Source organism: Opisthocomus hoazin, chromosome 25, assembly GCF_030867145.1.
Source record: "Opisthocomus hoazin isolate bOpiHoa1 chromosome 25, bOpiHoa1.hap1, whole genome shotgun sequence".
In the NCBI taxonomy this organism is placed as follows: domain Eukaryota; kingdom Metazoa; phylum Chordata; class Aves; order Opisthocomiformes; family Opisthocomidae; genus Opisthocomus; species Opisthocomus hoazin.
In genome coordinates this window covers 8,139,617-8,155,164 of record NC_134438.1, presented here as the reverse complement: position 1 = coordinate 8,155,164, position 15,548 = coordinate 8,139,617, and the positions used below count along the sequence as shown (strand labels likewise).

General features: G+C 62.2%; 1 protein-coding gene across 1 annotated transcript; it reads right to left on the bottom strand.

The window, feature by feature from the left end:
• Positions 1 to 2,156: 2,156 nt before the first annotated feature.
• Positions 2,157 to 15,113, bottom strand: DEF6 (DEF6 guanine nucleotide exchange factor). Its single transcript, XM_075442868.1, has 11 exons — positions 14,868 to 15,113; positions 9,816 to 9,956; positions 7,955 to 8,140; positions 5,880 to 6,107; positions 5,651 to 5,797; positions 5,353 to 5,461; positions 4,973 to 5,271; positions 4,320 to 4,486; positions 3,934 to 4,132; positions 3,457 to 3,547; positions 2,157 to 3,231 (listed from the first exon to the last, which is right to left on the bottom strand). The coding sequence occupies exons 1-11, from the start codon at positions 14,961 to 14,963 to the stop codon at positions 3,020 to 3,022; spliced, it is 1,875 nt and encodes a 624-aa protein (XP_075298983.1). The 5' UTR covers positions 14,964 to 15,113; the 3' UTR covers positions 2,157 to 3,019.
• Between the last annotated feature and the right edge of the window lie 435 nt (positions 15,114 to 15,548).

Sequence of the window (15,548 nt, the reverse complement as noted above, 5' to 3'; positions counted from 1 at the left end):
TCTGGAGATATTCCAGCCCCGCCTGGCCGCGGTGCTGTGCAGCCTGCTCTGGGTGACCCTGCTTGGGCAGGGGGTTGGGCTGGGTGACCCTTCCAACCCCTGCCATGCTGGGATTCTGTGATTATGTGACTTCACCCCGGTGCTGGGGTGCACGCCGACGATGCGCATCCACTGCTGGCTCACGCTCCAGCCCTTGGTCAGCCGCTCCAGGAGAATGAGGGAGATCCGGGCGCATCCAGACTTGGCAGCTGATCAAAGGCAGGTGCTGACACCGGTTCCGGCTGTTCCCTCCGCGCCTGTCCTCGCCTGCAGCAGCCAGTGTGTAGCTTTTTGCTGCGTGGGTTTTTGGCTCTGGGAAGCAACGGCCGCGCTCTGCTGAGATGCTTTAAGGAAGGACAATGCAGCCCCGGAGTTGGTGAATCCCCGTCAGGGATGTGGCTCCGGGGCGCTGTGGACAGGCTGAGAGCCCTTGCGACAAGGCTGTGGCACAGACACGCGTGGAGGTGGCCCTTCTCCTCCCTGCCTAGGTGTGGCGGGGCACGTCCCTGTCCTAACGCCTGATCAGGGAAGAGATTGAGCTAACGAAGCTGACGAGGGAGGACGCCTTCTCACAGAATTACAGAATGGTGGGGGTTGGAAAGGACCTCTGTGGGTCACCCAGCCCAACCCCCTGCCCAAGCAGGGTCACCCAGAGCAGGCTGCACAGCACCACGTCCAGGCAGGTCTTGAATATCTCCAGAGAAGGAGACTCCACAGCCTCCCTGGGCAGCCTGGGCCAGGGCTCCGTCACCCTCAGAGGGAAGAAGTTCTTCCTCATCTTCAGCTGGAGCTTCCTCTGCTTCAGTTTGTGCCCGTTGCCCCTTGTCCTGTCGCTGGGCACCACTGGAAAGAGCCTGGCCCCATCCTCCTGACACCCACCCTGCAGATATTTATCGGCATTTCTAAGGTCCCCTCTCAGCCTTCTCTTCTCCAGGCTGAACAAGCCCAGCTCCCTCAGCCTCTCCTCGTAGGAGAGATGCTCCAGGCCCCTCACCATCTCCCATTCTCCCATCAGCGCATTTCCACCCAGCCCATTTCCTTCCCAGTAGAGACTGGCCGTTGGCACGCTCCCCGTTCTTGCTCTGCCTGCGGATCACACGGAGCAGCGAGGGTCACCCCGGGAGGCTGCGGTGATTCGTACCACGGCCCCTCCGTGCCTTGGTCCCAGCCTTCCGTGCAGTACGCTGGGAAGGTCTCGCTCCGCCAGAAAACCTGTGCAGAGCAGAGGGATCCTGTATCCAAACGGACCGGCCAGGACGGCACAGGGCCAGGCAGGGACCCCAAACCTGCGTGGGGCTGTAGGGGCCCCCCCCGCTGTGTCCCAGCGCGGTGGGATGGACGAGGCGAGGTGACGGATTTGACCTGCTGTGACCTGCAGCTCCAGGGCCACCGGGGCCGTCGCCGCGAGGCCTGCAGCCACCAGGGTGTCGGTGAGGCTGCGTGGGACCGGGGCATGGGGCCACCTGGTCACGCTCGCGGGCACACAGAGCCGCTTTGTCCTGGGGCAGCAATGCTGCTCCGCCGGCACCCGCAGAAAGGGCCTCTCGCAGTCAGGCACAGCGAAAAATAATTGTAAAAAAGGAACAGAACCGGGGGGGGGGGGGTGGAAGAGCTGTGTGAGCAAATGCTCTAAGCCGCACGAGTAGGAAACAGATTGTAATCTCCCTAACGAACTGCAGTTAATCAGCATGAGCAACTGTAAGCTGGGATTTGATGCAGGGCTCGCTACCAGTGCCTGTTTCCAGAGGGGAGCCTTATGTGGTGGGGGGCTCCGTGCCCCGTACAATAAAGACCCCAAAGTCACTGGTGACCAGGACTGTATTTAAACAGAGGTGCTTGGGAAAACTAACCCCGGTGTTGGCGTGAGTTGGGGTTTTTTTTTGTGCGGGGAGGTTTGGCAGCAGATTTGGCTTTTGTTCTCAGTTTTTTTGGAGCAAACTAACTGAAGGAGCCAGGCCAGGCTGATGTTACCAAAGAGAGCCACCATGTCCACCGGCTCAGGGGTCGGATGGCCTCCGGGAGTCTTTGCTACTGCCTTCTGCAGGCCTTGGACCAGATCCTGAACCAGGGAGTCCAAGGGCAAAGACCCAAACGAAGCCCAGAGCGCCGTTACCTTCCTACACAAGCACTTAATTAATCATAGGGCGGTGCTGGCCCTCCCAGAGGATACCCCTGTGCCAGCCCTGTCCCCCAGAGGGGAGTCCATCGTCGGTGGCCAGTCCACCAGCACCCGTGTCCCTCTTGGCCCTCCACAGACCAACCCAAAGTCCACCAGTGGGGCCTCTTTCCACGGCTGGTGTGTGGTTTTTTTTTTAATGGCCTCTTTTCTACAGTGGGAATCAAAACCCCGCACTGCCGAGGAGGGAGATCTGGAGCCTGTAGGGCCGCGGATGTGCGGGGCGGGAGGTCTGCGGGCCAGCGGCTCCAAAAGCTTTATTGCTTGTTGGTTTCTGCTAACACCTACGTGACTCCGGTGACTAACAACCACCTTCAGGGAACGCACGTGTTCGTTACGGACACCCCGGCCCTTCTGCAGGGCGGCGAGCAGGCACCGCTCAGTCTGCCAGGGCTTCCCCGGCAGCCGCCATTGCCAGCCACGCACCCAGAGGCGCAGCGGGTGGTGCAGAAGGGTTGCTGGTAGAAACCACAGGGGAACTGCAGCCCCAGGCCACGCGGTCCAGACCTACCAGTGGCGTTTTTTTCTTTAGGCAGGGTGGAAACAAGAATCTGGGGAGTCGAGATCAGGTCCCCACACCTGGGCAGCCCGGAGGAGATGGCCCCGCTGCCTTCTCCCCAGCGCTGGGCTGTCTGAGCCTCCTGGCACGTCGTGGCTGCCGGCTTTCCCTGAAGAACATGGGAGCATCTCTGCCTTACATGGAGTCAACTACAGGCTCTGTGCTGGTCCCCACTTGTCTCCATCCAGAGACGGATGTCCTGACTGTGTCCGCAGCTCCCCGCTGGGCTCTGCCATCCTGCCGGGCTAGTTGGTGGGCTCCATGGCCATGGTGTCCGCGTCCGGAGACAGCGTCGCGCCGCTGTTCCCGCCGTTGCTCACGTTTTCCTTGCTGTCGTCCCTTGTGCTGTCACTGCTTTTATCCTGCACTTTCTGCTTGAGTTTGAGGGAGGAATCTCTCCGGGAGAGGAGGGGTTGGTAGCCAGCGAAGCCTCCTCCGCTCACATTCGTACGCTTGTCTGGGGATGGACAGAAAAAGAGGATCGCTTACCTGGGGTCCAAGCTGACCTTTCAGCTAAAGAAAAGGGGTGCGGGGTCTTCTCCTTGCCCGAGGTGTTGGGGTATCTTCTCTGGAAGATGGGGATCCTTCCAGCCCCCAGATGACCCCAAAGAGGGGAGGATGGGTGGGAGGCTGGGCTCGTGCCCCAGCGCGGCAGGGGAGGGCGTGATGGCCGGTCTCCTACCTCCCGGCGCGATGGGGTGCATCAGTCGGTTCATCTGGACGTTCCAGTGCTTGACGTTGGTGCTGGCCTGTCGCAGCTTCCGCTGGGCCGCCTGGGAGGGGATGGAGGAGCGGGGTGAGCCCCGACCCGGGACTACGGGCAGGAGTTTCCCTTCCCTGAGTAGGCCTGGACTGGAGGCTCCCTCTGGGATGGAGACCCAGCTCACCCTCCTCTGGGTCTTCTGCTCCAATCCTCCCCTCCCCCACACTCCCACTGTGGACACCAGCGCTGTCACCCCAGGGCAGGACACGCTTGTCCCATCTCAGCCACTGAACCATCCTGTGCCTGCGCGTGGCAGAGCTCAGAAACCCTCGAGGCAATGCCAGCTTGGTCCCCAGCGCTGCTGGGTCCTCCCCAGTGTGGGGGTGACTCAGGGAGGGCTGGGAAGTCCCCCGGGGTTCGCGGCGTGGAGGGATGTGGCACCGATGGGATGCTCACCATGACGTCCTGGTCCACCCGCTGCCTGTTCACTCTCACTTCTTCCAGCTGCTTCTGTGCCTCTTCCAGGCACTTGTTCTTGTTCTCCATCTCCTGCTTGAGGACTTGCTTCTCCCGCTGAGTTTTGATGATATATTCCTCTTGCTCCTCCTTCAGCTTCATCAGCTGCTTCAGCTTCTCCTCCTCCTCAGCCAGTAGCCTGTCAACAAAGAGCAAGAGGTGAGGACATCCGCCTGCCACTTCATCCACCGGCTTCCCCCATCCCTGCTGGCATACTGGGAAGCCCCCAGCACAGCCCAGTACCCCGGGGGGAGCGTGTCCCCGCGCCCAGACACTGCACTGGGAGTGGGGCTGGCTGAGGAGGAGCAGGGATGCCGTGGTCCTACCTGGCCTGCGCGTATCTCACAGACTCCTCATCCTGCCGTGCTTTCACCTCCTGCTGCAGGGCCTCCTGGAGACGCTCCTGCATGTCCTCCAGCTCCAGGATGCGCTTGCGCTGGCGCTCTGCCTCCGCCTCCTTCAGCTCCATCTCTGCCTGCATGGAGGCGCGAGCCTGCGGCGGGGAGAGGAGCCGTCAGCGCGGGCGGTTGGCCAAGCCACCACCGCCGTCCCCAGGACCCCCTTATGCTGCATCCCTGGGTGGATGGGGCCAGGCGTCCCCCACACCAGGAGAGCCCATGGAGAGGGCCCCAAAGCAAGGCTGTTGCCCTGCTCAGGAGACACACCGCGGCTGCACGGCCAGAAACGGGCTCCCCGGCCGTCCCGACACTAGCACTCGCCGCTCACCTGCCCCCAGCTTCACCCACCCCAGGGCAGGTTGTCCTCATCTCCCACGCGGCTCCGTCCCTCATCCCCGGGTCACACAGCCGCCGGAGCCCAGAGGTGACGCGTGGCAGCAGCACGGTTGCAAGAGCAGGACGTGCTCCTAAAAGCTCCTCCAAACCCCCTGGGCTGCCGCAGGCAAGGGAGAGGGAAGGAAGCACCCCGCTCCGCGAGCGACGCAGCCCCGTGGCAGGACACGCCATGAGGACGCTCCCACCTGCTCGGCCTCCTGCAGCTGGATCTTCAGGGTCCTCTGCATCTCCTCGTGCTGCTGCCTCCGCCGCTGCTCCTCCTCCTGCAAGAGTATCTCTGCCTGCCGCTGGGCCTCCTTGAGCAGCTCCAGCTCCTGCAGCTTCTTCTCCTTCTCCTCCTGGAGCTGCTTGAGCCGCTGCGTCTCCTCCTCCTTGGCCGCCTTGCGCTGCTCCCGTTGCTCCCGCTGCTCCCGTCGCTTCTGCTTCAGGTCTTTGTGCAGGGACTTCTTGCCCTCAGCCTGCAGCCGGATGGCCGTCTGGATGGCTGGGGAGGGAAGGGGACATCAGTGGGGACATGGCGGGGGGCATGGGGAAGTTGGGGACGAGGCGCAGGGTGGGCACGGACCGAGGGTCCACTCCTGGCGCTGCCGGGTGTCGGAGGCACTCATCTCGTAGGTGCGGGAGGGGGTCTTCACGCAGAACATGCACCTCTTCCCATCCCGGTCGGGCAGCACCTGCAGGGAGAGGACACAGGATGGCATCACCCCCCCGTACCCCGCCTCATCCCCGCTTTCTTCGGTCGCGGGACGGGCTCTCCCACGCTCACGGATGTGAAACTGAGTATTCTTGGGTTCCCCTTCCCGGGGTCTGAAGGGGGTCTCCTGCATCTCCTGTCCCCGAGCTGAGCATGCCCCGGGCCGTACCTCCACGCAGCAGTGCTTGTCCAATGCAATGCTCCCCTTCTTCTCCTTACGTTCCTCACTCATGTAGTAGGACAGGACGCTGGGCTTCAGCGTGAACCACCGCTCCGACCAGTTCCTCCTCAGCTGGCCCTTCTTCCAGAGGTAGCCCTGCGCCCGAGAGACACGGGGATCAAAAACGGGGTGGGGAGGCAGGATGGGGTTTGTGCCCTGGGATGTGTGGGCTCCTTGCCTGTTTGAGCACATCCTCGATGATCTCCTGATACACCTCCTCCACGGCCATGCTGACGGCCTCCTGCTCGATGCCTCGCAGGAACCGCCCCGAGTTCACCATGTCCAAGAACTGCCAGACCGTCAGCCCCGCCTGCCCCTGCGCCTCCTGGGAGAGGTAGTCATCCAGCTCGCAGGAGTTCAGCTCCACGTTCATGGCCGTGCAGATCTTCTTCAGCAGGTACTCCACCTGTGGGGACAGGGAGCTCAGAGACGGGGAGAGGCGAGAGCCATCCCCACCCCACCGACCCACCATGGAGAGCCCAAGACCACGTCTCTTTCCAGCCTGGAGATGCAGGACCCTTATCCCAGAGGTACCACCCCTCGTGACGGCTGATGCAGGCGGGCTCAGGAAGTTGGCTTTGGGTTAGAGCTTGACCACTACTGGGATGTTTTCCCTTTTAACTGCAAGTATGAGATGTTTTTTGGCTTGTTTGTCTGCGGAGTGAGAAAGCTCAGCAGAAGTCAAGTGCCTGAGGGCGAGCAGACCGATGGGGCTGCCCCCACACGCAGCCCGCAAGGCAGGGGCCTCAGACCACGGCCCCGACCTCAGCACCGCTCTGGGTTCCAGCTGACGGCGTAAGAACACCAGGGAGGAGCAGGGGAAGAGGTCCCTATGGAGAAGATGGGCGTCGTTTTGAAACTGGAAAGAAATTGCTTTGAAAAAAGAGCTAAAATGGTTGACGTGATGTCGGGAGGACTTATTGGAGATCCAGACCTGCTGCCAGGTCTCCTCTACCCGTGACCCAGGGACCAAGGAGGGTGGGTGACTGCAGAGAGCCACGCAGAAAGGTGAAACGCAGCAGAGTCCCCGCACCCAGCTGCGTTTTTTTTACATTGTCCAACTAGGAGAAGGGCAAGAATTTAATGATGTGGTTTATTTTTTATTTCCCCTTTTCTTTTCTTCAAGCTCAGCGCTGTAAGCAGACAGAGGATTCGGTTTGTCATGGTCTGGGGAACAGGAAACACCTCTCCCGGGGCGCAGGAAGTGCGGTCGCCCTCCTACATCTGCGCAGCACCGCGCTTCTTGGCTTTTTTTTGCCCCCCCCCTTTCTTTTTTTTTTTTTGGCTTTTCTGCTGATCTCAGGAGGTTGGTGGTGCAGAAGCGGACGGCGGCTGCTCGCCCAGCTGAGCTCCTCCTGCCGAGCCCGCTCTTGGCTTCCGAGCTTGTCCGACCTCCCCAGATCTGCCCACCTTCTCGTGGGGGTTTGATCCGACCCTCGAGAAGGGCAAACCTCCCCCTCCAGATGCCAAGTGGAATGTGGAGATTTAGAGATTATTTCCAGAAGCTTTGCGAGGCAGCCGGGGCACCCTCGCTCTTAACTCTCCAGCTGCTGGGCAGGGGGTGAGCGTCTGGTGGCAGCGGGCACGGAGAGGGACACGCTGGGTCTGCTCTGCCGCTGCCTTCGCGGTGGCACAGGCTGCGAGTGGTGCGAGGGGCACAGCCCCGTCCACACTGACGGCGACTTCATGGGGAGTAACCTCCCGCTGCACCAGGCTTTAAGGGTTTCTTGTCATCTTCTCTCCCCCGTGAAAATCAGGAGTCGTCCTCCGACACCGCGCTCAGCTCAGCCCTTGGGTGACGTGGAAGGGCTTCTGGAGAGGGAGCAGCCCCAGGAGCAGCCGAGCTGCGGATGCTCCTCGGCTGGGGCTCTGAGAACCGGCACGTTCATCCCACAGCAGACAAAAGCGCTCGCTGGCATAGACTTGGACCACGGAAGGGTACTGTGGACCAGCCCACACCTCATCCTCCGAGACGTCTGTACTTGAGAGGCTTCAGCATTTCGGAGGGGTCCTCCCAGATGCTCCCAGTCCCCCCTCTCCCTGGGCAGCGGGGGTGGCCGTGGGCATGGCAGGGGGTGCCAGGGCAGACAGCCCCCTCCTCGCACCCCTGGCCGGCTCTCGCTCGCACCCCGTTTTGCAGGATGTGGTGGGATGTGCCAGGAAGCGATAGCGGGATGTGTCATCCCCAAATGGGGCTCTGCCAGCGCACGGAGCCCTGGGAGGATGGAGACCGGGGGGAAAGGCAGGTCCTACCTCATCTGGCACCATGACGAGAGGGTATTTGTCTTCAGACAGAAAGTTGAAGAGACACCAGAGCCTGAAGGCGTCTTGGTGGGATATAACGCTATTCCCGTTCCGGTCGGGCTTGTAATTCTTCTTTGCGGTCAGGGTCCAGCAGAGCTCATCGAAGTTTTCCTTGACAAAAGCACCTTCCTCCACCTGCGGACAGGAGTCAGGGGGGTGAGTGTGGGGCTGCAGGGCTACGGAGGGGGTTTCTGGGGGGAGGAAGAAACCCTCATGCCTGAGATCTCCTGTCCCTGCCAGTGAGAAGCATGGGGTGGTTGATCCATGGGACTCACAACCAGGGTGTGAGTGGGCACTGACCCACGATGCCAGAGCACGTGTCCCCAGCACAGGTCCCTCATGCAGGGAAGCAAGGCGTCCCGGCCGGTAGAGAAGATGCCATGGGACCACTGCAGCACCTGGGCACCGCAGCACGGCCACGGCGGCTTGGCCATGGCAGCTCCGCCACGTTCTGCTGGGCTTTGGAGCACCACCAGGAACCCCGCAGTGAAGCACACGCAGCATCACCTGGTGCTCTCCCAAGCCCACCTCCCCAGTGCCTCCAAAGCTTTGGGTTGCTCTCGTTATCCCGTTTGACCATAACAAGGAACTGGGTCTCAGTCAAGGGAAGTGGCAGGCAGCAGCGCAGGCGGGAATGATGCCTCCATCACCCTCGGCCTCGCTGCCTGTCCACGAGCTTCTGCAACCGCCTGCCTGGCAGCGGGTCCTGCTTCACGTGGCAATTTTGGCACGGTGAACCGTGATGGGGACCCAAGGAGCCCGGCCGCATCTGGCCACTCCGTCCCGGCTGCGTGAGCTGTGTGCCGCCGGCACAAGGGCAAACCGCAGCCTGGAGAAGGACCTTTGGGTGGTGGAAAGCTGAAAGCCCCTCTTACCAGGAAAACCCGCTTCCCCTTCGCAGGCCGTCTCTGGGATTTTAATAGCTGTGGCGAAAGCAGAAGAAGGGGGTTTAAAGGTCATCTCCAAAGGGACCACATGTGAAACTGGGACGATTCTGGCCACTCCGTGACAGGGAGATTGGGCCGGGCTGACCCTAGGCAGAGGGACCTGGGGAAGGCTCTGCCCTAGCTCGCTGCGGACCAGATCCCTGCAGCTGAGATCAGCATCCCTGGACCGGGCTGGGCAGCTCCTGACCAGCTCAGGGCAAAGCAAGGACCAGCACTGACCCCAGCACGGAGCCTGGCATGGAGCCCCGCGAGCCGGGGAGAGGCACGGCTCAGCGCCGGGGAAGTGGCAGGGCAGGGCAGGGTTACTGCACCCAGCTCTGGGCCCCCCTTTCCTTCGAGCACACGGTGGAAGAAAGTTGTCTGTCATTTTTCCTCTCCTTGCGTGCCCGGAGGAAACGAGCACCCAGCTGCAAAGTCTCGCCGCGCCAAACAAAGGTGCCTTTGAGCCGCACGGAGAAAAGGGAGAAAGCCCCTGCCCACCCCAACCCCTGCTCCTGCCCCGTCCCCTTGTCCTCCTCCCTCTCCTCACTGCCAGGTGAGGTCACACCTCAAATTTGAACGGGGCCGAGAGGAAAAAGGGGCTGATTTCTCTCTCTGAGCCCTTGAGGAAATGCAGGCAGAGATACAGCTCCATCCGGAGCCTGGATGGAAAGGGCTGACCTCAGCCTTGCCGAGGAGACGCTGGGTACTAACCACGTCTCACTCGTTGTGGCATTCACCCGAACGCTCCCCACCTCTCCGTATCATTTTTCCACCCAGGGGATCTCCAAGAGCGGAGGGGAGCGGAGCCACGGGCGCAGACCGGGGACCGCGGTGTCCCCACGCGGGCGGCAGCAGGGCGGGGGGCCAGCCGAGGGGCTCACCTTGTCCAGGATGTACTTGTTGAGGTAGGGCATGTAGCCCTGGCTGGACACCGGCCCGTCGTCGTCATCGCGGAAATGCTCTTCCAGCGCCACGGGATCGTGAGGGATGCACAGCACCGTGTACAGGTTGTGAGACAGCACCTGGCCGGGCACGAGGAGATGGTGAGGGACCCTCAGCCCTGCCCCAGCCCATCCCCACCGGGACCCTGCCTGGCCCAGCATCGATCTCCGGCAGCACGGTGCGGCTGGGGTGTGGTGGAGGGACAGGGCAGCATTCCCAAATATAAACCTCAGAGGATCATTTAGAAACGGGCAAAAATTGAGGATTTTTCCATATTCGTTTCTTTTCTTTCTTGGCATGTGGGGGACTTTTTTTTTTTTTAAAAAAAAAAATACTGTTTCAAACATTGCGGAGCAAACAGGACATGCTTTGATCTAGAGGAGACGATAAGCCACCCCCAGCCATGCTGCTTGGCAGCTGCCCTGAGCGACGTCGCGGCAGTGGCACTGACGACTGCCCAGCCTGGCAGCGGCTGCTTGCTGCCAGTGGGGCGCAGAACGGCGCAGAGATGAAAATAAGAAAAGATTTAGAAGACACTAAATAAAGGCTTTGCCTGGAATGGCAGCAGACAAAGGCGATCTGCAGACACACCATCTCCAGAAGCGGTTTGCCAGCGTCACCGGCCAGCCCGTGTTCAAATTCCCCCAAACAAAGCGTGTTTTGAAGCTCCCAGATTTCCCACGTGCTGGAAATCCCACGCTGCTGCCGGGCCGGCAGCCGGAGCCCGGAGCAAAGCTGCCCGTGAGCAGCCCCGGCATCTCCGGCTCGTGACGACGGGCAGGCGGTTGTCTCCTTGTCTTTACCTCCCAGCAAGCAGGAGATGGTTAAACGAGAGTCCCAAACCAATGCTGTCCCATTGTAGCGGGGTTTGCAGCGACAGCTTGGAGGGTCTGCAGCTTGCCCAGGTTTCAGGAGAGGAGCTGGAGGAGACGGCGTGCGGCATCCCGGCTCCTCTCCGTGCAGGGCTGGGAATTTCCTCCTGGCAGGAGAGGAGCTGCTGGAGGGCACACCGGCTGCTGCAGCTGGAGACGGTTCTTGCTCAACCAGATTTTCTTTCTGGTTTTCACCCTCCGGACGGATGCGATCAGCAGGACCCCGCCCCGCGCCCAAGCACCGAGCGGGGCTGCAGCCCTGAGCGCTGCTGCTACGGCTGCGCCTGGCGGGGTTCGCTGCAGCCCCGGGGTCCGCGCAGGGATGGAAACGCCCTGGGCACCCTCCGGGATGGCCAACAAATCCATCAGGATGGACTGAAAGTTTGGGAATCGCATCCGATTCCCCGTTCGCGACGTGGGGCCTCGTCCCCATCCCTCGCACCTCCTCTCGCAGCACCCCAAAAAGCCCTTGGGGGGTTTCACATGACCCCCGGTCACAGCTGGCACCCTGAGCTCCTCCAGCCACCCTGGCACGCTGCAAACCAGAGCCCCTCCGCTCCCCGGCGAGGTCACCTAAAAAATGAAACTGGGGCAGGGTGGGGAGGAAAGCCCCGGCCAGGCTGACGGCAGCGTGCGTGGGGCCGGGGCTGCCCCAACGCCACGAGAGAGCAGAGCTGGGAAACCCCACCAGCTCTGAAATGAGGGATAGGAAGGGGAAAAAGCAGGGGAGAGAAGGGAAGGGATGCTCCGAGAGCGGTTTGGTGACGCAGCCTTTGCCCCACAGCGCGCGGGAGATGGCCGGGGCGGGCAGGGGTCTGCCCGAACACCCCAAATCCCTCCGAGCGCTGGCCCCGATGTGTTCTCCACACGCTCCCTGCTCTCCTGCCCCATCAGCCCCGCTCCCACCCCTCCGCAGCCGCTGCTGACGCCAGCCGGAGCCGGGGGTGGAATATTTAACGCCGCTGGAGAATGGCAGCCCCTCTTCTTCTCCCCCGTGGGAGATGGCGGGGGCGATGCCAGGGCTGGGGGTGACCTTTCGGGCTGGAGCCTGGCTCCCCGTGTTACTCACAAACCCCTCTGGCCCCAGTGGGGGGAATGAGGCTTCTGGAACCACGCAGGGAGCATTGCTGCTGCCTCAGTTTCCCCATGCGCAAGCAGACTGGCCCTGCTGGGAAAATCAAAGGCTCCCCGGAGCGGGGGGTGCAAGAATCCCTGTCCCAGGGGACCCCCTGTGCCGGGAGCCTTTGCCAGCGGCAAGGGTCCCTTGAGCTGCCCGTTTTCTGCAGCAAGGAGGACCCGAGCAGGGATGGCTGCCTTACCACCCTGTCAGCCAGGACCTCTGGGCTCAAGCCCAGTCCTGGCACCATCAGCGCCCGACCTCGGGGAAGGCTTTCCGCCCTGCTCGGATGGCTGAGCTGCTCTCAGGCCTGTTACTGGCCTAACTGGGAGCCACTGGCCTGTGCTAAGAGGATGTGACAAGCGGAGGAGCTTTCAGGGAGGCACCTCCCTCCTGCCCACGGCGGTTCCACAAACCGGCTGTGCTAACCCAGCCCCGCAGGGCACCAGTTACACCCAGCGACCCATTTGCACCCCGAGCCTGCAACCCCATGAAGTGGAGGGGGATCCCTGTGCCCCCGGACAAGCATTTAAACCTCTCGCCTGTCCCCCCGCCTCCTCCACTCCGCTCCCCAAGGGCTTTGCCTTAGCAGGCAGCCTCAGGGGACCCAGCTCCGCTCAGCAAAGCGCTCCTCTCCCTCCGCAGCGGGGACAGGAGCGAGCGGAGGTGCCGAGACGTGCCAGGACAGCGCTCGGTGGCTGCCCCAGCCGGGCACGGCCGCCCCGAAGGGCTCAGCTCTGCCCTGCCTGCGGGACCCGCACCCCGCATCCCAGCCAGCATCCGCGGAGCGGGGAGGATGCGATGGCACGGGGAGGGTGAAAGCTCATCCAAGAGCAGAGCTGGCGCGTGCCCACGCTGGGAAGAGAACTACCCGACATCTCTCGACGTGTAGCGCTCAACCGCAAGCCCGGCTTTCCTTCCTGCGCAGAGACACACCTACCCTCGCACCGACGGATGTACGCGCTCGCCTGGGAGCGTCCGCGCCAAGAACTCGGCTACCGAACCCAACGGCTTCCCCCAGCTTCGCCGTCGCGCTCCGAAACGCCGCTCAGCTCACCGAGGCGGCTGGCTGGGGAGAGGTCGGAGGAGTTCAGCGCCCCGCGTGCTGCTCATCCACCGGCAAAACCCCACCCCAGCTCCCGGCGCTGGTTTGGCTTCTGTAGGTGCAGACGCCCTCGCTCAAGACCCTTCTTGCAGCAACACGCCGGGGAGAGGGAGCGGAGCCCGGCAGGAGCTGGGAGAGCCCACGGCCACCGCGGCCTGAGCACGTTGTTGCTCAAACCCGTGAGACCCCGCGCTGCTTCTGCACTGAACCCGCAAGCAGAAACGCCGCTGTCGGCTTGCGTAGGCCGGGCCATGCCTGAGCCAGCAGCAATGGGCGACGGAAGGAGCTCTCCCCGGCCTCGGCGCGGGCGCGGAGTTATCCAGAGTTGGGCTTTGCGGCGCAATGGCTCAGCCTGACCCGCTGCCGTCCCATCCTGGTGCTGAGCGCGGGTGGAAAAACAGAGAGGGGCAAATCTCCCTTCCCTTCTGAAATGTCACCCTGCGGAGTGACACCCTCCCCGTCCCCGGCATCCCCACAGCCCCTGCGCGAGGGTTTGCAGCCCCCCCAGCCCCCCTGCCCCAACTCTCTAGGAAAGCGCCGTTAAAACTGGGGTCTCTGCGGCCTCGGCATTGTCGCCGGGGATGAAGATCTTGCGAGACAAGTGCTGCACGTGTTCGCGCCGGCGCTTTCGGGGCTGGCAGCATGCTGGGGCTGGGCTCAGGACCCAGAGCTGGGCACGGGGATGCTGTGAGGGGAGCATGGCACCTTCCCGGGGATTAGCCAGGGGAATTGGGCTCTGGCCTACTTTGGGATTTTTCCTTAATTCCCTACTTTGGGATTTTTCCTTAATTCCTTCAGGTATTTCTACAGTTTTAAGTAGGCGAGTCTGGCTGGCAGGGCACAACAAGCAACAAGTTTCTGGGGAGCAGCCAAAGGCTCTCAGCTGCAAAAGCAGCGGCTGGGCAGGAGGAGCCCGACTCCCACTGCTGCTCCTTCAGACCCCTACAAAAAAACCCTCCTAATTTTCAGGCACAACGTGCCGCCCCGGCCAAGCCCAGCGCTTTCCCTGCACCCTGTCCCGGGGGAAGCACTATAAAGCAGAGGGAAGAGAGGAAAAGAGGTTTCTTTGCAGCGTTTCACAACCCCTCTCGCGGACCAGCAGAAGCTGCCGCGTCCTGACGCAACACCTCCCCGTGTTTTGCATGTTTCCAGCTCAGGTCTTTCCTCTCCGTCGCGGCCCCCACTCCAACCAGCGTTTCCAAGCCCAAGCACCACAGCAGGACATTTACACGGCAACAAAAAGGGAGTCCCAGCATTTGTAAAGGGGGGGGAAAACAAAAATAAAATCGATAATTATTGTCAAAGCCAAGGTGCAACCTGGCGCGTTCGCCCAGACTCCGTCCCGGAGGCAGACAAAAAGGTTTTTAAAGTCAGGACGGCTCTGACGCAGGGCTGAGCGCAGGAGCCCTCTGCAAGGCTGCGAAGGGGGTGGGGGAGAGGGGAAATCAGAGATTCTTTTCTCTTTAAAAGCGCTGTGTTATTTCTGGCTGGACCACCGAGGAGTTTTAGTTTAAAGATGGTTTGCCTCTACCTGCCGACCCGCCGGCTGAGGAGGAAGCAGAAACGCGAGTGCTCCAGCAAGTAAGAAAACATAAACTGAGTTTGGGCCGCTTGGTGGGCGTAAAAAGCTTAAAAACTGAAAACAACTAAAAAATAGATTTCTCCCTCTAGAAAATACATTTGAGCGTTAACTCCCCCCGCCTTTTTTCTTTTTAAAGGGAGACGAGGCAGAGCCAGAGAACGTTGCCAAACCCAGCGTGGAGGCGACAGCGAGGTCTCGTTAATCTTCACATTTAACAACCCCTCCGCGGAAGCCCGGGGGGGGACGCGAAGCACCCCCGTCCCCCTCGCAGCCCAGCCCCGCGCCGGGGCCGCCCGAAGCCCCCCAGGGCCTCACCTTCAGCTGGGATTTGGAGACCTTGCCGCTCTTCTCCACGTCCAGGGCGGTGAAGGCGTACCAGATGGACTTGAGCAGCTCGGTTCGCAGGTCCATGGCCACGGGCGGCGGCGGCAGCTCTGTCGGGGCCCAGGATCCGCTTCCAGGAAGCCGACGGCTTCGGCGGCCGCGGGGACGCGCGCGGCGGCAGCGCCATCTGCTTGGGCGCGCCCCGGGGCTGCCCAACGAGTCCACGGAGCCCACGGGCTCTGCTCCCCCGCCGACAGCTCCCACGCCCAGGGGAGCACAACCGGGACGGGGATCCGTAACCCTTTGCCAGCTCGGCGTCGGGATCGGGAGCGTTCTCGGCGTTCCGCCAAGAGAAATCCCCTCCCGGCCCCGCACAGCAGCTTCCTCCGCTGGGATCCGGATGAGGAGCTTCCCCACGCAGCCTTTGGAGAGGTTCCAGCCCCGCTCGGCTCGGGATCGGTCGCACCAAGGCAGGCGAGCGGCGATCCAGCCCACCGCAGCCCACCCGGGTTATGCCCATTCCTCACCCACAGAAACCTCTTCCCCACAAACTCCTCGGGTGGATCCAAAGAACAACGCGCCCGATGGCTGCGAGCCCGCGCCGGCGTTCGGTTTGCAGCTGGACTCGGCGGTCTTCAGCGATCCCACGGTGCCCTCGGCGCTGGCTTTGCC